This window comes from Struthio camelus, chromosome 1 (genome assembly GCF_040807025.1).
Source record: "Struthio camelus isolate bStrCam1 chromosome 1, bStrCam1.hap1, whole genome shotgun sequence".
Lineage (NCBI taxonomy): Eukaryota > Metazoa > Chordata > Aves > Struthioniformes > Struthionidae > Struthio > Struthio camelus.
Window position 1 is genome coordinate 38,560,947 of NC_090942.1, and position 24,164 is coordinate 38,585,110.

General features: G+C 36.4%; 1 protein-coding gene across 3 annotated transcripts in view; it reads left to right on the plus strand.

The window, feature by feature from the left end:
* XPOT (exportin for tRNA) overlaps window positions 1-24,164 on the plus strand; it is a 28,959-nt gene that overhangs the window by 4,334 nt on the left and 461 nt on the right. For all 3 annotated transcript variants that reach the window (XM_068934509.1, XM_068934518.1, XM_068934516.1), the window contains 22 exons: window positions 1,565-1,647; window positions 2,856-2,912; window positions 4,522-4,591; window positions 6,304-6,522; window positions 7,130-7,314; window positions 7,703-7,871; window positions 9,210-9,446; window positions 9,747-9,785; window positions 12,627-12,689; window positions 13,661-13,785; window positions 14,668-14,812; window positions 14,969-15,088; window positions 15,260-15,354; window positions 16,185-16,254; window positions 16,699-16,937; window positions 17,440-17,725; window positions 18,931-19,120; window positions 20,399-20,515; window positions 20,601-20,716; window positions 21,198-21,245; window positions 22,561-22,632; window positions 23,832-23,888. In XM_068934509.1, coding sequence (XP_068790610.1) covers window positions 1,565-1,647; window positions 2,856-2,912; window positions 4,522-4,591; window positions 6,304-6,522; window positions 7,130-7,314; window positions 7,703-7,871; window positions 9,210-9,446; window positions 9,747-9,785; window positions 12,627-12,689; window positions 13,661-13,785; window positions 14,668-14,812; window positions 14,969-15,088; window positions 15,260-15,354; window positions 16,185-16,254; window positions 16,699-16,937; window positions 17,440-17,725; window positions 18,931-19,120; window positions 20,399-20,515; window positions 20,601-20,716; window positions 21,198-21,245; window positions 22,561-22,632; window positions 23,832-23,888 — 2,802 coding nt within the window. The remainder of the gene's footprint in view (window positions 1-1,564; window positions 1,648-2,855; window positions 2,913-4,521; window positions 4,592-6,303; window positions 6,523-7,129; window positions 7,315-7,702; window positions 7,872-9,209; window positions 9,447-9,746; window positions 9,786-12,626; window positions 12,690-13,660; window positions 13,786-14,667; window positions 14,813-14,968; window positions 15,089-15,259; window positions 15,355-16,184; window positions 16,255-16,698; window positions 16,938-17,439; window positions 17,726-18,930; window positions 19,121-20,398; window positions 20,516-20,600; window positions 20,717-21,197; window positions 21,246-22,560; window positions 22,633-23,831; window positions 23,889-24,164) is intronic.

Genomic DNA, 24,164 nt, shown 5'->3' on the forward strand with positions numbered 1-24,164 from the left:
TCCCCCAGAATTAAAAATATCCGCTGAAAACAGAGTTGCTTGCAGTTGTCCTAATTCTTAGCTGTTTTTTGGGCTTGAGTGTTTACGTATCTTTAGTGTCTTTTAATGAAATGTGTATTTTTAACTATAGTGAAGCTTATATTAGCTAATGTAATTTTATGAAAGTAATCATGGTGTGAGAACTTGACAAAAAGATAAGAGATGCTTGTATGAAAAGTCTTCAAAATTTCCACAACTATTTAAAGAGCAGAATTTTCTGCATATAGTTTATGAAATTGATTTGACTGTCTACCCGATGACCTCTAGTAATATCTTTCAGAATTCAGGATGATAATATCCAAGAATATGGCTTGATACATCTGAGTGTTGCAAAGGAGCCTGTTAAATATGTCTTTTGTGTGTGCTTACCCTGCTTGGAAGGATGGATATAATTAATTTTTAGTGTTTTGTTAATAGAATGCCACTATAAAATGTGATGCTTACAGATTTATTGACCTCTTAACCATGCAGCCTGTATGCTTTTGAAATATTTTGTAGTAAAAGGTGACTTAACATTTCAGTATTCATGTAAGAAGTAGCTTATATAAAGGAGGCTATCAAACCATTTTAATAAGACTATTCAGTATAAGGAAACTAATAGTACTATCTCCAAGAAGTTAATTCTTGTTTTAATAACTAATTCGATCCACTGAATAACTACTTTGGGAAACTGATGAATGGAAATAGTTATGAAGTAAAGAAAAGGGAAAAAAGACAGCTTTGAAATACAAACTTTCATAGAATTGAAATGATGTCTTCAATCTGCTGTTTCAAAAATTACTTCATTTGCTTTATAACAGGCTGTGCTAAATCTTAAAGCAGCTAGATTAAATTAAATGTTAATAGAAGCTATTTAGAAGGTCTGATAAGCAACTTGAGCATGTACAAATTGGCAGAAACGGACAGGTCTTTCTAGTCTTTTTCATAGATTCATAAACTAGAGAATTGGCAGGTGATCAGTGAAACATGTATTTGAAGGTTTCTTGAGCTTGTGACGTGGAGTGCAGCCAGAGTGGTGCAACAAGAAGAGTGAATTCGTTTCAGTGAAAAATGTAAATAACTTTCTACTTAGAACATATGGAAAAAAATTTGAGCTTGGACTTGAACTTCCATCCTTGGAGATATTCAGAAACCAAGTAGACGAGTCAGTAAGCAACTTCCTCTAGCTGATCCTGCTTTGAGCTGGGAGTTTGAACTAAACTGTCTCCAGAAGTCCATTCTAACTTGAACTACTCCGATTCTATGAATTGTATATTCAAGTAGCAGAATGTGTATATTGGATGTAAAAGGGAAATGGGCACCTTTACTATTAGCATTTTTAGAAATACTCTTGCAACATGGTAGTGAAGGAACCATAAATACTTGGATATATCCACATACAGTTCATGCTTCTTGAGGGAAGGGTGTTTAACTGTGTGTCTGATGTGAATGACGTGTCTTGCTGTGGAGTGTTTCTTTTTTTTGTTTTAGGGGGTTTGTTTTTTGTTGTTGTTGTTTTGAATGAAACATCTTTGGATGCTTGCAGGCACTAGCCTACTTTGAACAGCTGAAGGTATCTCAGGATGCTTGGCAAGTCTGTGCAGAAGCATTAGCTCAGAGTATATACAGGTAATGTAACCAAGAATCGTTGCTTATTTTCATTAGCAATATGTGTGGGTCGACTTATTTTTAGCTCTACAGCATAATAGCCAGGCAAACTGTGAATTGGATAATTGGGAAGCTGTACATTAAAATGAATTCAATGCATACAGTTTTAGTATCACTGTTCATCTATAACTTGTGTATAATGTCTTCCAGGGAGGAGCAATGTATAAATAAAGCTCCATATTAGTTTAGTAGCTCAAAGACTGCTGCTTTATGAAATCCAGGAAAAAAGAATGAGTTCTAGTGCCTTGATATTATAGAAGTACTATCTTTTTGGGGAGGGGGAGAGAATGCTAGGAATCTTTTAATTGTGAAAATATGGGCTTTATATGCAGTAAGCCTGAAAATAGTTCATTGTTCCCGCTCTCCTACTGAGCAGGCCATCCCATTTTTCATGAAACAGATGCAAAGCTTGTGTAGTTGCTAGTATGTTTACATGAAGGCATGTATTTAGATCTCAAACACTAGGCTGTTACTTTATCATAGAATCGTAGAGTAATTCAGGTCGGAAGGAATCTCAGCTACGTATCTCCTGAATAACAATAAGCAGATAATGATTTACAGTGATTGCTGCTTTTTGTACGTTATTTATCAAAACTTCTCTGACTGCCTCGGAGTATGCAGTGCTTTACAAAACATGCAAACTTGAAGAACACTTTGTAATTTGTATTTACTAAAATGCATGCTGATTATTGTTAAAATTTTCAGTCTGTCTAAAATAAATAGCATGTGGAGCAGTCCTCCTTAAACTGTATCTCAGTATGTCTTTAGTTTTGCTGTTTAGACAGTGTGCAACTCTCACCCAGTGTACCGATGGTCCCTCAAACATATTATTGAAGCCTGATAGTTTTTTGTTTGTTTGTTTTTAAGGCAGGATACAATAGTTATTGTAGTGCTGTATATTCAATGCAGAAATCAAAGAACAGTGAATGGTGAATATAGGAAAAATAAGAAGTAGAAATACTAATTTAATAACTGTTCATTTATAACATATGAACTGCTTAAGTATTTGTCACTTTTGTTTTGAAGTAAGAGCAATAGCTTTTTCTCTGACGTATAGCAATTCTAGGTTTGCTAGAGACCACCTGTCTGCGATATTTGGGGAATGTTTTTTTTTCCCCAGAGAAGTGCACAATATTGCCACAAGTAACAGAAGTATTTTTCTCTTCTAGTGATGATCACATCAAATTCTTTTGCTTTCAAGTTCTAGAACATCAAATTAAGTTCAAGTAAGTAGTCTTTCTTGATACTGACTATGTAAAGCTATTTCCATTTTCTGTATTTCCATTTTCTGTGCTGTTTGCAAAGATTTAAAGTGGTATCTGTCATTCCTACCATTCCTGAATAAAAGTTCTCAGAACCTTGATTCCGCAAGCCATTAGCTCAGCGTCATTGATGAGGTGGCTTTAATTCAGCCCACAGGACTTTTCTTTGTATTCCTTCACCCTCTCTTGGGAGAAGAGTAGCATTTTTTTTATTAACATCATGCTCTTCTCAGTCCAACCTGTGCAAGGCTCAACATGGAGCCAGTTACTAAGGATGGCATTACACTTGTTTAGCTCTTCCCACCTGCAGTGCACCTTACTCTGCACCCTTGCCAATTTCTGCAGAAAAGAGATTGGATTCTGCAAGTAACAGCCATAATCAATACAGCATCCTAGGCAAAGGCCTATTCATGCAATAAGCGTGGCAGAGATGTTGCGAGAAAGTGGTCTTTTCACCAAAGTCTTCACATAGCATCATAATTTTAGGAAAAAAATTACTTTGAAATATCATAGGTTGCCTTGCATGGAACTACAGTTGTTCTGCACTTTGGGCCTGGACCTTCAGATCGTGGCAGAGGTGTCTGCCTCTTTGGGTATTGGCGTGGCTGGTTGCAATATAATGAACATGTGGATCAAACTTTAGATAGCAATGAGGTGTTTTGCATGTGGGTTTTACAATTCTGTATTGGAGCAGAAATTAAAGATTTAAGTTTGTGAAGTTTTATTTACCTGGCTTTACCTCATTGTCTTCCTTCCTCCACTTGTTACAGTTCTGTCCTCTGCTTCCTGCAGTACATCTTTCCTTGTTCTCATGCTTATCATTTTCTTTCTCTTAGCGTTTTAAGGTGGAATTTTTTTTTTTTTTCTTCTCCTTAATAAATAGGTGGCTGAAAGGGGCACCATTCCGCAGCAGCAGCTGTTGGGGTCTGTACTAGAGCCGAGAGCAGCTTGGAGGAATAATTGCAGGGAGAGTCTTTTTTTCCTCTAGTCCTAGGAAGGAACATGGTGTGCAGATAGTATTTGAAGCGGGCTGGTTATAATGCTAAATTCTGCAGACTTGTATATGTATCACCTAAATGCAAATTCCTTGCTTGCTTTTTAATTTTGACTTATCTGTGGTAATAAATGCATTATAGGCAAACCTTGAAGAACTTGCTTCTGCTCAGTGTTGACAGAATATTTGAAGAGTGCACTAAGCAAGCTTGACTATATAGAAGTGTCTCTTTCCTCTCCCTGTGGGTTATAGTCAAACGTGTGTATTTTTTATTAGGGTAATAAGTTATGTCCCTGATAGTGGGGCAGCCTTCCTGTAAAACTTCAAGCTTCTGCTCCAATATAGGAGGCACTAACGCCTCTGTGTGATTCATTATTACGGGCAGAATATCTTTCCTTATTCTTTCTGTAAGACTTTGATTCAGAACTGTAACATGCAAATAGCTGTGTAAATACCTTTTTCAGGAACCTTTCATTTACACTACTCTGGAGTGCAGCTATTAAAATAGTTTGTGCCTATGGAGTGTTACAGTTGTCATGCAGCAAAGTCATATTTTGATCTTGTTACCCTTTGTTTCAGATATTCTGAACTTACTGAAGTCCAGCAGCAGCTAATAAGGGAAACGCTCATAACATGGCTGCAAGCACAGGTAAGTGTGTTCCTTCACAGCAGTCTTACATTAGTAGGCTAGCATAATGTGTTCAGCGCAGGTTAAGTGTTCAACCTGTACTTTGAGTTTAAATGCAACTTCCTGAAAAGCTTCAGTGTCTGATGGTGAAAAGCTTTTAACATGCTAATCACCATTAGAAATTCTTTAAATTATCTGTTGCAAAGAAGTCTGTACTTGAACTTTTTATTACCGATTGTGAAACTTTTATGTCAGACAATGAGGGGTTGTTTAATCATTGTGTGTCGAATACGGAGTATTAGAAGTTTGCCTTCAGAGAGCTAATCCAGATTCTTCATGTTCCGGGGTGTCTGGAACAGGAGCAGCAACCCTGTTTTAAAGACCCTCCCGGCCTAACTCCTATCTATTAGAGCACTAGCAGATGTTCATAAATGAACAAAAAGAATACTCAGGCCATGCCTCTATTAATGTTATAATAGTAAATTGAATGCTCTTCCTTGTGTAAGCGTAGGACCAATAGAGTTTTTTCTAGTTTTCTTAATCTGTCAGAATCACGTAAATCGTACTGCTGACAAAACGTCCTAATCTTTCCCTCTGTCACCTTCATGCTGTGTATAAACCTTCCCTCTCCCTCCTTTATAATGTAACCTTTCAATGATGGTCAAGTTATAAATGATTCCGTGTTAGTCATCATTTAGCCAAACTGTAAGTATGTAATCTTGGAAGGTTGGTGAGTGTATTCTAATTTTTGCTGATTTTCATCAAGTTTCCTCTAATTGATTTCCTTCCATCTCAAGAATTAATGGAATGAAATAGTATGTGTTGATACGGTTTGAAGTTAATTTTGGAGGCAGTTGTTGGGGGCGGGGGGAATCGCTCTTTCTACCTTTTGAAGAAAGTTCATCTTCCCTACATGGTAAAAGGGCGGAGGTGTGATTCCACTTCACAGCAGTTGACCTGCATTTTACTAGTCTAAACTGTCATTACCTTTTACTGGAACTAGCTACCGTAGCTGGACTTGCAGTAAATGTCAGCTGGACCCAAGAGTCTGCAACCAGCAAAACCACCAAGTGGGCTGATACAGATCATGCCTATATCTACCATTATCTAGCTGTCATTTCACTTATTCTGCACTGGAAATTCATATCTGCCTTGTTTGTACAAAGCTGAACAGTAAGAATAGGCTATAATACAACTTGAAATAATACTTGAATACCATTGTGAAATGAATTAAAATTGTTTTTAATTTCCCTTTGTGGCAAATTGCCCCCTTTCGCGGGATTTTATGGAAAAAGAGGAGGGAGAGAAATTGATAGTGACAGATTCCTTCTTTCTCTGATAAGTTGAGATTTAGAAGCACATCTCAATGTTCTTAAAACCAACATTTAACTTAGGCAGAAGTTAACCACAAGAGGACCATATCTTGCTCTCTACAAGTTGTTGTTTATTCCTTCCATCAACTTAACAAACTTGCTGTTATTATTTAAATAATGCATGTAACGTCCTACTATTGAATAAAAGACTTTTGTATCACCCAGAGAGAATGTTGCCTCTACTTCATTAAAATTTTGCTAAGTTTTCTTCAAAATCATTGGAAACATAAGGCTTTTTTTTATCTTGGCCAGTAAGAGAGGGGAGGAAATATATTAATCAGTGTACAGAAATCAACAAGCATAAATAATACTTCTCTAATTTAATAAGAATATATAAATAAAATGTCTTGTTTCTACCAGATGCTGAATCCCCAGCCTGAGAAGACTTTTATTCGCAACAAAGCAGCGCAAGTCTTTGCATTGCTTTTTGTTACTGAATATCTCACAAAATGGCCCAAGTTTTTTTTTGATATTCTATCAGTAGTTGACCTTAATCCACGAGGAGTGGATATGTACCTCAGAATCCTGATGGCTGTTGATGCTGAGCTGGTAGACCGCGATGTTGTTCATACATCAGAGGCAAGTTATAACTTTGCATTATCATTTTCTTTAAAGTTCAGAAGAGTTCTCTAGTTCAATTAGATCAGAAAACTTGCAGAGTTCCCCCCCCCCCCCCCATGGCAACTCTACCTTAGACACATTAGGTGGTTTAGATCCAAGAGCCATATGTCATTTAATGCTCTTTGTGGTTTCATGCTTTTCAGTTAATTACTTTTTTTGCTTAAAGTGCTCTTGCAGTCCACAGAGAAGACCTAGGAAACAAAAACTAATGGATTGAATTAGCCAATTTAGTGTTAGAATGACTCATTTTAAAATTTTAATTTCTACTAGTGCATCTTTTAAGGAATCCTGACATCAAAAGTCTATCTGATGTTCTAGAGGACTTTTCTCTTTGTCAGCCTTTCTTCAGTGTTTGGGCATTATGGGAGAAAAAGTAAGCAAAGGAAAACCTAGGGTATTGATTGTTTTTCCTTGCAAGTAGGAGTAATCTACTCTTCTGGGGTTTCTGACTTGTGTTTGTTATTTATCTTGCTTGAACAAACAGTATCTGGAAGAGGACGGGAAAATGCTACTAGTTTATCTTTTTCTATGACAAGATCAATTTATCCTTTTACTGTATTGATAGGAGGCTCGTAGGAACACCTTATTGAAAGATACAATGAGGGAACAGTGCATTCCAAGTTTGGTGGAATCGTGGTACCAAATCTTACAAAATTATCAGTATAACAACTCAGAGTTGACCTGCCAGTGCCTTGAAGTCGTTGGAGCTTATGTATCTTGGATAGATTTGAGCCTGATAGCCAATGAAAGGTAGGAGTTTTTTGAGAGCGTATCTTTGTAAAAATAGCATGCTGATTGTATTTCTATGATTCTACAGTAAAACTCCTTTTTGAATACAGACTTTAATTATACATGCATCTTTGTTTTTTTAATAAAGCATTTGACTTTCCAAGCTGATACCATGGTGAAAATAGACATGCACAGTTTGCCAGATTCTCTGTGAAATGTATAAAATACTAGTTTTAATCAGTACAGTAGAATTTAAAATGTTAAAAGGAAAACCAAGTTGTAAATATGTGAACAAATAATATCAAGTTTTTATATGATGCTACTGCATATATATAATAATATATATTTATATATATATATATATATATATATAAATATAAAAAAGTAACAACTTCTAATTTTCTCCCAGGTTTATAAATATGCTGCTAGGTCACATGTCTGTGGAAGTTCTCCGGGAAGAAGCCTGTGATTGTTTGTTTGAAATTGTAAATAAGGGAATGGACCCAATTGATAAAACAAAACTGGTTGAATCTTTGTGTCAAGTATTACAGTCTGCTGGCCTCTTCAGTATTGATCAGGTTTGTAAATCGATTTTGAATACGAGTGAGTCAAACGCTTCTTAAACAAGCAGATGAGCAGAAAACTGAAAAATCACTCTACGTAAGCAGGGGAAAATTGTCTGTGCCTTTGCACCAATACTAAACATTTGTAGCCCTTTTATGATATTTAAATTAAGTTTGCTATTAGTAGTTGTTATTCTTTTAAAATATAACGCGCTCCATTTCCTTTGTCCTCGCTAACTTTTTCTTTCTTGAGTCAAGGTATTCTCCAATTGCAATCCCTTTCTCCTTTCCTCTCCTAGTGTACTGTGCTTGCTGTTTATGCTTCTTCAGTGTTTCAGTGCCCTTCTAAATGATTCTGTCATAAGTACAAATACTGCAGCCAAGGCAGAGTTGGTGGTGGGTTTTTTTTTTAGGATGAGACCTTAGACCAGCTGCACATAATTAGGCAGAGGAAAGATAGCTTTCTTAAAGTTTTATGCTCTTATGCATGACTGTACCGTCACACAGGAGGCTCGAAATTCTTTCCTGTGAGCTGGGAAAATACTTACCAGCCAAAGACTCTGCTGTGCAGCTTAAGTGCATGAGGGACAGCTGTTTGCTACCTGCTATAGAGAAAGAGGAGATAGTTCTTATAAGGCTCCAGTTCTTCAATTGCAAGGCAGTTGAATTCTTTATTGTGAAGCTTTCTTCAAATTTGTATGCCTACTAGAATGCAGAAAATGTTCATTAACCAATTCAGGAATCATTCCTCTAATAATCTTACCTCAGTCTTTCTGAAGAAGGCATGGCATTCCTGTACTTTTGTATAGTTTTGGCAGGGGACAAAGCCTGTTTCTGGGGTGGTTGTTCTAGCAATATTTCTCAACTGCAGTCAGGGGTTTTTTTGCAAATGCAGGCCATAAGTATTTAATAATCATTCACCCTTAGAGGGATTACTGATAACTTCTGCTCACTGTCAGTATTTCTGGAGTGAACTATAGCTGTTAACTCATTGACATTTTCCCACAAAGTGTTTTTCCTCTTACGCAGCTTAATCTACGGTAGATACATGCTTCCTCTAGAATTTTGAACGTACTTTTTGCTGTAAAGTGAAAAGAGAAACTAACTAATCTGAAGAGATGAATCAGTCTGCTTTTGCATGATGGAGGGCAGCCAGCTCTAACTTTGCTTTAATTTTTCTCTCTCCGTTCCATAGGGAAAACGAACCAGGCAATTATACTATCCACCTAGGAGACAAAAGTTGCCTTTGCGTTACCCTATGTACATACTAAGCGCAGGCAATACTGTGTGTAAGCTCATGCCATTTAAATCTGAACTCTGCTATTATTTTTAATCAGACTTGTTTTGTTTCAGGAAGATGACGTGGACTTTCTGGCCAGATTTTCTAAGCTGGTCAACGGGATGGGGCAAGCACTGATAGCTAGTTGGACTAAACTGGTAAAAAATGGTGATATAAAGAGTGCTCAAGACACTCTGCAAGCTATTGAAGCAAAAGTGGCCCTAATGTTGCAGCTCCTCATTCATGAAGATGATGACATCTCATCTAATATCATCGGCTTTTGCTATGACTACCTTCACATCTTGAAACAAGTAAATATGTCTGGCTTCAGTGTAACATCACTTTTGGACTTATTTACTTTGATTTTTTGGGACTATATGAAGCAAATACTTTGTGCAAGCTGACTGCAAAATAGACCAAGTAGTATTGGGTAACTTTATTGGCTGTGGGCATACTATTTATACAGTTTTTAGAAATCTGAAGGAATTGGGTTAAATCCTGTGTTAAGTGGAAAGAATACTTGCGGATCATATGGCTGTTAAAGAAAAGCAAATGTGTCTTGCTATTAGACTTATGATGCAAGAAATAACATTTGAAATTTGTGTTTATAGCTTTCTGCACTTTCAGACCAACAAAAAGCTAATGTAGAGGTAAGAATTAAAACTTTATTTGGAGTAGAGTTTCTTATTTCCAGAACACGTTGTGTGACAGCACTTTTGTTTTACTGAAAAAAATAATGTTTGTGTTCATATGCCTTAAAATGTGCCTGTGGACGATAATTAAAGGGAAAACTTAAAAGTAAGGACAGTATGAACTGCTCCATCTTCTTCTACCCAGTAACTTCAGTTATTTCTTTTAAGTAGTAAGCCTGTATTGAATCTTGTATGAAGATGAAAGCTATTTTAGTGCTAGTCTTCCCAAACAACTCTAGTATCTTAAGCCCATCTTGGTAAGCTCCTGGAGAGGCTGTTAATATTTTGTTCTGAGATCAAGATAGAAGAGGAGGTTTTCCCTAAAGCTTTATTAAAACCTGCTGTATTTCCAAGGGACTGGAAGAAGTATGGAAAGAGTTGTCATAAATTCAACCTTCAATAATATGTGAAACTTATGAAAAAGATGCTATTCAAATGTGCTTAGGATGAGCAGCTGTACATGTTAAGTTTAGTAAGGTTTGTGTCCAGTCTTGGAGATATAAACCAAACAAGTTTACTACAACGCAGTCCTTCTCTGTGGACCTTCCTCACTTTCACACTAAATCAAATCTTGAACTGGCTAGGTTTTTTGCAGGTCTTCTGCAGGCTGATACGACTGAAAACTGTGATTCCTTTTTCTTTACAAACAAAATTGAATTCTATACTTGTTCTTCTAACAGGAAATTAAGTTCAGTTAGCTGTGTCCAGATAATCTTAATCTGGTTTTGCTTAATGTGTCTGTTTTAATCTGATGAACTGACATTATAGAAAAGTTTCATAACATCACTGAACCTTCTGGTTTTTTCTTCTGTCCCTCTTCTTCATAATTGGATAAAATCAGACTACCACTGAAGTGCACAAGACACTAAACTTTTAATGTGGCACTGTCCTAAGTCTTTGGTTCTTTTTTAAACTAGCTGTCATACTGAAGAACTTCCTGTTACAATTCTTAATATGTACGTCCTAATTTTGATGAATACTTCTCAAAAATTTGTTTTAAACTGAGAAGCAGTCACATCAATCTTCCTTCTTTCATCTAACTCATAATGAGAAAGTGTTTGGAAACAGTCCAAGTTGCAAAGTTGGTTCCTCCCTCTTCCCCCCCCCCCCCCCCCTTTAGCAGGATCCCATCTTTAATTCTTAAAGGTACACGTTTCCAGGCATTTCTGGCTACAAGCATATCGCATTGGCATTTTATAGTTCTTTTAGTTCTTTAATTTCGCTCCTTGCAGAGAAGCGGAGGCTTCCCACAGTTGATGCAGGACTCTTGTTATCAATGGAAAGCCTGATCATGCTCTTACTATGAGACTATGTTCTTCATCAATCTGTTACGAGTATCTGTTTCTGCAAGATTACCAATAATTTCACTTCAGTAACCTAAGTTTAACTCACTGGCCCAACTTGCCAATTTGATGTTAAAGAAGCTATGGCTTTTGTACTTAAAATGAAAACCGTGCGATCGTGATTAATTTATCAGAAGTTTTTTGTTTGTGTGGGGGAGAGGGTTGTTTTGTTTGTTTGTTTTTGCTTTATTCCCTTGTTTATTACTTACCTGAATCTTATGGAAACCTGCATTCAGAAGTTCCAGTGCTGGAAGAGAATCACAAGTGCTAATTAAGTTTTTGCAGACGTGATCAGCAGCATTCTCATTTGCTACAATTAGAATGAAAAGCTGTCACCTGCTGAACTTAACCAGTATCAAAAGACAGATGTTTGAGTTTGTTTTTTACCTGGTAGGTATAGGCATCAGGTGGTCTATAAAGCTGGTCAAATAGCTGTTATCGCTCTGCTGAGTCTTCTCCAGTATCCAGTGAGTTCATTCCCTGTGATAGGAGTATGACTATGTAATGGCCAATTGCTACTTAATTTTTTCTCATGGACTTCTAGCACTTGATTGTTATTATAGACATAAAAATGGTATGTTTCTGATTCACTTCTAAGTGTTTGGAGTAGTTTTCTGTCCTTTTGGAAGACTTAGAGCTAATATATATTTTTGTAGGTTTCCCAAAACAGTTTAACTTGAAGTGAAAATTAAAATATAGTAGGTTTGCAGACATTTGTTTTAGCTAACTGTGCCAGACTGTCATCTGATTTCTTAGTCTATCATCTGATTTCTGATACTTAGTAAAATCAAAGTGATACACCTAGAGTTTGAGATTCAGTAGAGATCAAGTCTTTAGTCCTTACGAAAGGTGAAATTGCACATCGTTGCTTGAACTGATCTAACGACTTGCTGCTGCTAAAAGGGGAAGGTTTTGCTTCTCCTCCTCTCTCGGACACTGGTCCCAGCTGTTATTCTTGGATCTGCTGCTGAAGCAATTCAGTTTGTTAACCTGGCAAAAAATTAACCTTTCAGGGATGTTGAACTGTTAGAGAAGTTAGTTATGGCTAAGCTGACCTGGCTGTTTAAAATAGGATCTCAGACAACCTGAGAGCTGAGAGTCCTCCATCTAATTCAGTCATCTTAATTGTTATTTTCAGTGTGGAACTGAACAGCACAGATGAGAAGCAAGGAATAAAGCCAGATAATACTGCCAAAAATTGAGCGCTCTGCTGAGTCATCTGTGCTGCGTATCTGAAATGGCTTCTGTGTATTGTTTGGATATAATGCATCTGTTTTAATATGGACTCTTACTGCTGCTGCATCTCTGAAATTCGTAGCTCAAATGGAATTAACGTAAACTTTTGTGAATATTTTAACACAAGCTTTAATGTTTCCTTTACTGTAGGCTTTTAAGTGTTGCTTCTTATCACTTGACTGCTTCTGCACTCATAGTTCTGTTTGTTTCTTTACCTCAGGCAATCATGTTGGCTGTTATGAAGAAGTTGACATATGATGAAGAATACAATTTTGAAAATGAGGTATTCTGATGTGTAAACAAACAGACTGAAATGCAACTTAAATTACATGCAGAAAACTTGCTCACGCTTTAAAAATCAGTTCCGATGGTATTTTTTTCTGCGTGGAAAGCTTTTTAACCTAAGGGCGTGTCTGCGTAGTATGAAACAATACAGTAAAGGGTGTTATCCAAGCCAGTTCAGTTAATGAGTTAATTATGGCTGCATTTCGCACAGAACGATTCCTAGGCGAATGTAGTTGTGCTGTTGGCTAAGCATAGTTATTGAGCTGGCTCATTCAGAGGGAGTTTGCATGTTTCCATGCATTACTCCTACGTCATGCAAAAGATTTGAGGAATATATTCTGTAACGAAGCTCTTAGAGGTGCTACTTGGCAACATCTGGAGGAGGTCTGACTTCTGTAAAAATAGGCTAAAGGAGGAAGAGATTGATTTGATTGTCTTGATTTCGCTTTTCTCACGTGTTTGTATCTCTGTTAGCCAGCAATAATAATTGAATGTGTTCTGCAGACTTACTTTTGCTCTGAACTGGTAAGAAAGTATAGTCTAAAAAAAGTTAACTTGGACTCTATGCAGTCAACGATAAATGTTTCTGTCAGTTTAATTTTAAAACTAAATTAGAGGCTGAGGAAGAACTTCTTTATGAGGAAAGACTCAATTTTCAAGAGGTGGGTAAGGTTGTGCCAAGACATTTTTCTTTCATTTGCTTTTAGCCTTTACGTTCAGTCTGAAAAGCCTTTTTCAGTGCGTTTCTGGACTGAACACAGTAGGTGTCAACATATCACTGAATTGCAACCAACCAATAAAAGAGCCTACTGTTATGTTGCAGGAGCATAAGATGAGCACTGTCAAATTTTCTGAGCTTGGTAAACTGTTTCTGTATGGTACATGTTTTTTCTGGGTGTGATTATCTAAAACAGTCCTGGATGTATTTAAACCTGAAAATATGGGCTCCTTTGTGTGACTCTCTTGCAGGGTGAAGATGAAGCAATGTTTGTAGAGTACAGAAAACAGTTGAAACTATTGCTGGACAGACTTGCTCAGGTCTCACCAGAGCTGCTGTTGGCATCTGTCCGCAGAGTTTTTAACACTACACTTCAGTAAGTTTTTTGCTTGTTTCTTTGTTTTGCTCTTATGTGAACATACTGTCCTTAGCTTTTTTGCCTTTTTACTCTCCTGGTTTTTCATACTGAACATAAGCATGATGTGGCAAAGAGAAGTCAATTGATTTGAATAAGTTTGTTACAACTTTATCATAAACTTGACTTTGTATAACGAAGAAAGCTTTCCTTATGTAATCTTAAATGAGAGCTTTTTTTTTTTTTCCTGGAGATGTCTCGTGATCTCTGTCACTTACCTGCACAACAGCCCCTTGGTCAGATGCATTTGTTTACTTTATCTCTCAAGGGAATGCATATGACATGTGTAAAATAATTTTATGTATTACTGCTAGCAGAGGAAAAAGGCTGGACAGAGGAAAAGAAGCAACAGTGAAGTGTTTTTTTATTTAAAAACCAGAAAAAAAAGGACAGAACCAATCCTGAGAGCTCTGTATGTACATAAATTAACGTTATTCCTATTTGTATACATACAGCCCTCCTCCTAGTTAGGCACCTGGTAATAGAGTGTTGTCATTGACTGATTTAACTGAAGCTGAATGGCTCATCCACACCTCAAAGTAGGCTATTTTCATACCTAAAAAAGGCTTCTGGAGAAATCTATAGCTTTCAAGTTGAAACTGGTAAAGAGAAATCAGTACTGCTGGGATGGAAGAGATGCATCTATGTATAAGGTCTTTCAAAAACATCCTGAAATGTTGCTTAGGTCTCACAGCGTTCACTTGCGTAGTTAAAATCAGTCTGTCCTTTTTATGCTGTGCGTCTGAAGAGTATTTGAAAGAAAGCAGCATAGTGACGTTGTAGAACTGATGATTGTTTCATAAGCTACAATTGACTAATATGATCTTCCTATCCTTTGTGTAGGAATTGGCAGACTACACGGTTTATGGAAGTAGAAGTAGCAATAAGACTGTTGTATATGTTGGCTGAGGCTCTTCCTGTATCTCATGGTGCTCACTTCTCTGGTGATGTTACAAAAGCTACGGCTTTGCAAGATATGATGAGAACAGTAAGTATGTGTGATGTGGGAACTACTTTAAAATGCTAGGACAGACTAAAACGTTCCAGTTTGAATGGTTCATCTTAATTATTGGTATGTCTCCTAAATTGTAGTTTAATGTTATAAACGGTTGAAGTGCTAACTTGTTAATGCTTTTATCTGTAGCTGGTGACTTCTGGTGTTAGTGCCTATCAACATACATCAGTGACCCTGGAATTCTTTGAAACAGTGGTTAGATATGAAAAATTCTTTGCTGTTGAACCTCAGCACATTCCAACTGTTCTAGTAAGTTCCCTCTCATTTACACTTTCAACTAGATAAGCCTTTCTTTAATTTCAAGAACTTTTTTCCTGTTCTGAATGTCACTGAGAAAGCTGACTTGCTTAAATTGCTGCATGATTAGTTATTCCAGCCTTATTCAGGGATTGTAAGACTGCAATACTTTCTTGATTACAGATGGCATTTTTAGATCACCGTGGTCTTCGCCATGCGAGTCCGAAAGTGCGAAGCCGAACAGCTTACCTCTTTTCCAGATTTGTCAAGTCTCTTAAGTGAGTAAAAGCTGTTACAAATGTTGCATCCAAATTGTACAGAAAGGCTGTATTATGGTGAATTCAGTGCATTACAGCATCATTGGAACAGGCTGGGCTTTAAGTGGACTGCACTAAAGTAATACATCCGAACAGCGTTCTAATGGAGATGTCCTATTTTGAAATACCAAGGTAGCGCGCTGGAAAAATCTGTCATAAAGAACTTGATATGCTCAGCTTATTTCTGTTAGCTGTTAACACTGAACAGTATAAATGTTTATCCTCCTTTTCCTCAGTTCAGTGAGCACAGCTGAGAGTGTGCAGATCTGGAAACTCACAATAGTAACTCACCTCCCACCCCTAACCAAGTTCTCAATATGCAGAAAACTTATGCAGATGGAGTTAACTCAGTCTTTTAAAGCCCTTCAAAAAACTTCATCCTGTTGGTCTGATTTCACATGTATTTGAATATAGAGGCAGGAGAAGCTTCGAGACAGTTCAGGTTCCAAATGGTTCAGGTTTTTTTTTCTCAACTGTTAATGGAAGTACTTCACTCAGATGAGTGAGGGGCTATTTTAGCATGTTTTATTTAAAAAAAAAAAAAAAAAAAAAAGAAAAGAGAGAGAGAGAAAGAAATACTGATTTCCAACTGTGCCTTGTATCTATTTGGCCTGCCACAAGCACCATATCCATAACCCAGGTGTTTCTACAGCAATACTTTGACTTTTTTAAAAGGTGGCTTTTATATTGAAAAGATAGTTTAGCAGCAAGCTTTATGACTTAAAACGCTCTGTGAGTTCTGTACAAACATACAATTTGAAACAATGTTGCATATTTATTTTTTACTTCAGTAAGCAAATGAATCCCTTTATTGAAGATGTTCTGAACAGAATACAAGACCTACTGGAACTTTCTCCTCCTGTGAGTACTTAAAGCAGGTTTTTTGTAATAAGTAAGACTTGCACTTATTCATCAGTTTACCAAAGTATTTACTGAATTGTGAGTTTAGTACACTAACATATTTAAACACAAATAATTCTCTTGCTTTTTTGATGAGAGATCACTTGCATGCTTCTGTTTGTACCTAATTTTAATAACTGCTCACTTGAGTTTCTGGGAGTCTAGGCTAGAGATGGGTACATAGAAGATAATCCCTATGAACTGTATAGAAATAGTTGTTCCTCTTATGTTTTATGAATTTTTGATGTTCCTACCAAAGTAGGAGAAGATGAAAATTGTTGTAACTGTTCTGTAGAGATTACTTATGCAGTGATTAAAGAAAAAGTAGTATCTTTAAATTTTTATCAGCGGATGACTTCCATAAGAATGTGTTTAGCAATTTCTGTCTATTATCTTCCATTCTAGGAAAATGGTTACCAGGCTCTCTTGAGCAGTGATGATCAACTATTCATTTATGAAACGGCTGGAGTATTAATAGTTAATAGTGAATATTCTGCAGAAAGGAAACAGGTTCTAATGAGAAATTTGTTGACTCCATTAATGGAAAAGTTTAAAGTATTGTTAGAAAAACTGATGATGGCACAAGATGAGGACAGGCAGATGGCCCTGGCAGACTGCCTGAATCACGCTGTTGGGTTTGCTAGGTAGGTACAGTGCGGACTGTTTCTGGTTTGAGTAAAAGGGAAGCGTAAAGAATTTCATGCAAGGAGGGGTTGAGCTTCTACCTGTTCTTTATTGACCTAGAAAATCTTTATTGGTTGTGGAATTTTCCATAGCAGCCCGGAAAATGAGTTAAGTGCTCTAAGAAAAGTCTATTAGAGGTGTAGATAAAGAGAATATTGAGCAAGTCTGTAACAAACTGACATCTATTTCATTCCTTAGGAAATAGCTTCCTCAAAGAATTGTCTGAAGCTCTTTTGATAGTATGTTGCTTGTGAATTGTTAGACTTAAATCTCCAAAAGCTACCAAAGTATAGCCTGCTTCATATCGTGTAATTGTTACTTCCAGTATTTGCCTCCCATCTTAGGAAATGTAATATTTTAGTTTAGTGCATGGGTTTTAAAGCATACGTTATGCTAGATGTTACTGCTTCTCCGTCATATTGGAAGGTGAACTTATGTAAACTTGGTGTATTGCTTTTACAGCCGAACCAGCAAGGCTTTCAGCAATAAGCAGACTGTAAAACAGTGTGGCTGCTCTGAAGTGTATTTGGACTGCTTACAGACATTTTTGCCAGCTCTTAGTTGTCCATTACAGAAGGAAGTTCTGAGAAGTGGCGTCCGCACTTTCCTTCACCGCATGATTATTTGCCTAGAGGAAGAAGTTCTTCCATTCATTCCTTCTGCTTCTGAGCACATGCTCAAAGATTGTGAAGCGAAAGATCTTCAAGAATTCATTCCTCTTATAAACCAAATAACAGCTAAGTTTAAGGTATGATATTGCTTTTGGGAGGCAGAGCATTGCTTAATAGCTGTTCTCTGAGTGCAGAGAAGAGGGTGGAACGTGTCAGAACCTTACCTCGCAGTTAATAAATACGTATATTTCTACGAATCTGACTAGGAAACAGTTTTCTCCCACAGTCGTACATTGCTGGGCACGCATCAATTAAATGAGTGTTTTTCTTTGATTAGTCTCAAACTTATATTCCTTTATCACCTTAGCTGGAGATATTCCAAAGCCATCTGCATAGGGTCCTGGGCAGCGTGCTGTGGGTGACCCTGCTTGAGCAGGGGGGTTGGACTAGATGATCCCGATCCAGAGGTCCCTTCCAACCTAAACCATTCTGTGATTCTGTGTGATTCTGTGTGATTCTAGACTTTCGTTTTAATACTTAAAGTACTACTTACAGCCAAATGTTATTCTTTTTATTGGCACAATTAACTTTATGCTCAAAAAAGTGCTAACCTAATAATTTCAACTGTTTGCTAAGTTTTGAAGTACATTTTCTTGTTTTTTATGATGAGATTTATAGTTAGGTATATAGAAACATCTGATGTGCATATAGGGAGAAACACTGATTTACAAGAACTTGATGCAGTATTCTTACACAAAAACATACACTGAGGCTTAATGTAGTATTATACAAAACAGGTCGACAAATATGGAGGTTTTTAAACCTTGGAAAGACTTTGGAGTTCTTGAAACAGAGGCACAAGGTATGTATTAAGTAGAAGTGGTATCATCAGCTGATGGTTGTTTTTTTTTGTTTTTTTTGTGTTTTTTTTTAACAGCAAAGGATCTTGAAGTACAGCCTTTGAGAGCTACATAGTCCTAGTTTCAAACAATTTAAATGCAAAGGCGTTACAATGTTAAGTTACTAAGCTATTACTACTGGCTTACTTCATAGAGCTGCCACAAGAACCTTGTGCAGTTACAAATAGAATGGGAAATTGATTGCTATGTGAAAAGGTCAAGAAGCCCTTTAAAGGGGCTTAAATAAGTCTTTCAGTAGGGTGCAAAAGTAAAACTGTTAAAAGTGAAGGGAAATACATTTTGTGAACAGTAAAACAGAGCCATAATTTCCCTGGATAGATCTGGCATCTGGACCTCTAATTGGAATATCTTTCTACAGAGTAGACAGTGAAGGAACAGTTGATGTAACTGTATGAGTTGATACCCTTTTCCAATCTCCACAGACACAGGTTTCACCTTTTCTGCAACAGATGTTTATGCCGCTACTTCATGCTATTTTTGAAGTATTGCTCCTTCCAGCAGAAGAAAATGACCAGTCTGCTGCTTTAGAGAAACAAATGTTACGGAGGAGTTACTTTGCTTTTCTGCAGACAGTAACCGGCAGTGGAATGAGTGAAGTCATAGCTAATCAAGGTAAGTAACCACACTGCAATCCTTTGAGAAACTGAACTATTCTCATGTAATATAACCACAAATTTGTCTACTAAAATCATTAGCCTAGTTCCTGTCAAGTACTGTTAACTGTGTTAAGATGGAGCGGGCTAAATACTGTATTTAACTTTTTCTGTCTAAGCAACAGAGTTTGGGTTTGTAAAATCCGACTATAATGGACGTATTCTTCCTAGTGGTCATATGCAAGTAATATTGATTTTTTTTCAACTTGTAAGGAGAACATTAGTGTCTCATGCAGCATCGTATTTGATTTGCAAATCAGAGTTTAATAAAATGCCTTTCTACAAGAAGATATTTAAAAACGGATAGCAATGCTCAAAACTTGTATGAATGTTCAAACTGTTGGGCAAGACCACTCACAGCTGATAATATTCTTATCTCATCCTGAATTATTCACTTTCTGAAATATATGTCCGTAATTTCTTCCCTAATTTCTTTTGTTACTATCACCTGATCTTGTCATCTATGGTAGAAGGCATCATTTGACTTCTCAAATATATAGTTACCAGGTTTTCCCCACCGCTAGTGCCAAAATGTTAATTATTGTTTTTCATAACAGAAATTCAAAGTCAAATGTATATGTCAAATGTATACTAGACTCATCTAGTAGAGGGAGCTCAGATCTCCTTCTTCTGTCACTAAAACACTGATAATACCTTTGGGAAAGGAAACAGTGGTGTTAAAAGTAGTGAGAGCGTTCTTGAAAGAGGCATTTGTGGTCAGCTAAGACATTTTAAAGGAATTGAACAGAAATAAGTATGGAAGCAGCCTAGAAGTTTGAAGTATGATTTAAAAAAAAAAAATAATAATCTGTGCATATGTTAGAACGCATGTGAGCTAATGAAGTACTGCTGAGTTTTGATTAAGTGTACCGGGTTTAGACAGAAGAAAACATGTATTTGTGTTTTAAAAAAAAAAAAGAGAGAGAGAGAGAAAAAGTCAGTGTGCCCCCTCACCTTAGAGTGTATTAAAGACCAGAAAGCAAACAAAACATTAAAATCATTAAAAGGAATGGATTATAGCCTGAAAGGGTTGTTTTGTATCCTGGGGGAAGCTTTCCAAAAATATGAGATCTGTGCAGAAAAACTATTTTTGCACAGTTGAACAATATTTGCACAGTATTTTGAAGTTGAAACGTATCTTCCAGGGTGGTATTTTTCTGATATGCAATAGTGTAAAAGTACAGAAACATCTTAAAATGCAGGTTTAAATTACAAGCTCATTTGTAATCTGTTTAAGGTGCACAGAATGTGGAGCGAGTATTGTTCACTGTCATTCAAGGAGCAGTGGATTACCCGGATCCTATTGCACAGAAAACTTGTTTTATTATTCTTTCTAAGTTAGTGGAGCTTTGGGGTAAGACTGTCTTCTAATAATTCCTTTTTTAGCTGCTACTAATCATGAGAAAGAATAAAATAAGGAACGTTATTTTTCTTTTCAGGAGGCAAAGATGGACCAGTAGGTTTTGCAGACTTTGTCTACAAGCACATTGTCCCTGCGTGTTTCTTAGCACCTTTGAAGCAAACGTTTGATTTAGCAGATGCCCAGACAGTATTGGTGTGTATTACAGAATTTTTACTTTCATTTGTACGGGACAGATAAATGATGTGCCCATGTGGTATCAAAGATTGGCTTGTCTCACAAACAAAAGCCCTTATTTTTTTTAATGGGGTACTAGGATGTTAATTTTTGGAAGTGTGACACTGTATTCTGTAGCTTATCTATGGCTAAAGTCAAGCTAGAGAATTGCAGATTTGACTGTTTAGCATTGACCGGTATTATTTATGAATTAATTTCAGGGAAAGCAAGCAAATGCAGGTGGCCGTTCTGTAGTTGGGTTCGGCTGTGACAGATTGTTCTGGTTAGAGCGGGGCGAAAACTGGAAGCAATGGTTGAATTTCAGTTAGCATTGTGTGAGGGAAAAGGAGGCGATGACGACTTGAACTAGCCCTCGTTTAGGGCCTTGTTAGCAGCTTAAGATTTAAATACTTAACCAAAAGGCTAACTGAACAGTCTAACGTTATGTATTACGTTACAGGCTTTATCAGAATGTGCAGTGACGTTAAAAACGATTCATCTCAAAAGGGTAAGCTTCATAATACTTAGCAGGGAATAACTCTTACAGGCTTCTATAGTGCTTTTATCAATTTCTAGAAATACTTATATAAAAATAGAATAGTAATTCAGTCTCTAAGTTAAGAGGATGGCTATAATACTGTGCAGGAATATAGAATCCAAACTCTTGACAGTTCACAGGAAAATATGGTCACTGGATTGTTACTGAATTTAGTTGAAGAATTGTCATTCTGCTTTTCGGTATAGTACTTTAACTGATGTAAAAGAGCAATTAGAGAGGTACTCTGTAGTACTTCTGCAAAAAAAAAAAAAGGTATCTTTCAGTATCTAAGAGATTTGATTGAGAAATATTTAGGGGAAAAAGGAATTTTGCATTTGTTAACAACTAACATTTTAGCATATTTCCAATTTAATGGGAAATCATGCAGTTTCTATGTTCCTGTTACTGTTTCTGCTACACTTTTGAAACTGCTGACTGACTTTTCTCCCTCTGTCAAATGCAAGTTAAAAAAAAAAAAAAATTGCAAATATAAATAGCTTAAAATTTCTATGTAAACTGGCAGAAAAGAGATTGTGTTCTAATTGAGGAGGCCACCTGAGCGTTTGCTCCTTTATGCCCAAAAGCAGCAAGAGGACAAATCCATAGGAAATAGAGCTTTGGTAAATGAAATGCTTCAAATTACAAATACTACTTTTATTAACGCTAGCAATGCAACTATAGCAGAACAATCTGAAATCTTTTTATACCTGTCCTGTGAACTGTATACCAGTTTCCAATTCTATGGCTAACTTACACCTGAATGAAACAGTTGATTCATTTTCCTCGTGTAGAAGTATTGGGTCTTGTTTGTATACCACTGTGCAGTAAAACCTCTTGTTGTGAGAGGTATTTGATAAATGCAGATGAAGAAAACAAATACTAATATATTGGACAAAACAGATCTGTCCGCTTCTTCCAACGGTTTGGGAGTTGTGCCATTTTATGCTATTTGTCCACCTCCAATTACATAGCGTCACAAGAAACTGACTGGCTGTTTTGTAGTTCTTATTTCAGTGCTATTTCTCAAAAACCTTTTCTTCTGTGTAACAAAAGGTACTGAAATGCTGAATTCTTAATGCCAAGGTTGAGATAAATCTTTCCCTTCACTAACAACTGAAAATAATATGAACGTTTTAGTATTTGATATGCACCCCTTCTATGTAAAATAGTCAAATAGACCATCTGTTTTCAAACTCTTCTTCTGTACCATACAATGTAAGGCTATGAGTTCCCCGAAGTATATACAAAAATATACTTGAACAAATTGTGTACTGCTTTTCCTTAGGGTCCTGAATGCATTCAGTATCTTCAGCAAGAATATCTGCCGTCTTTGCAAGTAGCTCCTGAAATAATTCAGGTAAGACTTCCTAAAAGAACACTAGGAAAATTCTAACTAGCAGAAACTTTAAATGGGAACAAAAAGTATTTAGGAAAAATTAGTCTCCTACTGCCCCTCAATAAAAGATTATTTTGATATGTAATACTAGAATATGATTCCTTTAGTGTAAGGAGTGAAGTTACTGCAAGAATACCTTGCAGAAAAGAGTCCAGTGCACGTCTAAGCTGTATTTCTACTTAATTCATTTTAACTTGAGGGGAAAAAGCGTCAGAATACTTACGATAAGAACTCGAAGTGACAATGTTGAATGTATTTTAAAAAAAAAAAAAGTATTAAAAAGTGTAAAAAATAAAGGTTGTGTTCATTGCTATGGATATTCTGGCCACAGCACTGGCTCTGCTGTCAAAACGCTGTACAACTTTGTTTTTCCTCCACTTACTTCAGAGTAATAGACAGTATGAGAGGGTTCTCGAAAGCAAAATCTTTCATACCTGACTGTTGTCTCAATGTTAAGCATAGCTAGACATATGGTAAGCTTCCTGTGTTACCAGGAAGAAATCATTAGCTGTTGACTGATAAAATTTTAATTGCACCAGATATGGAAACTGTAGTAATGAGGTTTGTTGCTTTAGGATATAATTGTACGCAAAAGACTTAAATGATAGTGCTTTTAAGTAGCATTAAAAACGTGTAAAGATCAAGTATTATTCATCTGTCCCAGTGCTGGTTTTTGATCTAAGGTTATAATTTTTTTCAACAGTAATAGACGTGTTTTGCTGTAATCTAATGCATTTTGCTGTAATCTAATGCAATTCATGTTCTGTATACTACTTTAAGTGTAAATGTTTATCTGAAGTATTCAATTCAAGTCACCCAAAGTTACTGGACAAGTTTGTTTAGAATCTCCTTGATTGCAGTCCTCTTAGACAGTCCTGCTTGTCTTTATTCAACTAAGTGTGAACTTAGTACCTTGTATTTGAAAACATAAATTTCTTTCACCCAGAATGCATTTTGTCTTCCTCTTATAGCCTGTTATGAATTTTTTAGCCACAACATGCTGCTACTGTTGTTGTTTGTGGTGGTGTTACGCGTTAGGGAAAATAAACACACACCAATGGCTAAATAAAAGATGTTGGGTTTTTTTTGTACTCCTAACATGTCTCAGGTTGTCTTCTGCTTCTTTTAGCTATTTAGCATTTCATTATTCTCTCTTACAGGAATTCTGTCAAGCACTTCAACAGCCTGATGCTAAAGTTTTTAAAAATTACTTAAAGGTAAGGATTTTTTGTTTCTTTAAGTAATCTTTAATTCAATCTGAATTTTGTCATGTAATTCAGTCATGGTAGTGACCTGAAAAAAAATGTAATTATTGACTGCTTTAACTTCAGACTAAAATGATTTTATAGCTTTTAGGTACTGTGAATTTCCAAGTAATACAAGTAGTTATTTGGAAAGAAGTAGCAATTAAAAAAAAAAAAAAAAAAAGGCTACATCTGAGGAATGGTCACTTGTTATCCTCAGCACCTTGTCATATCCTCAGTAGCTTTGTG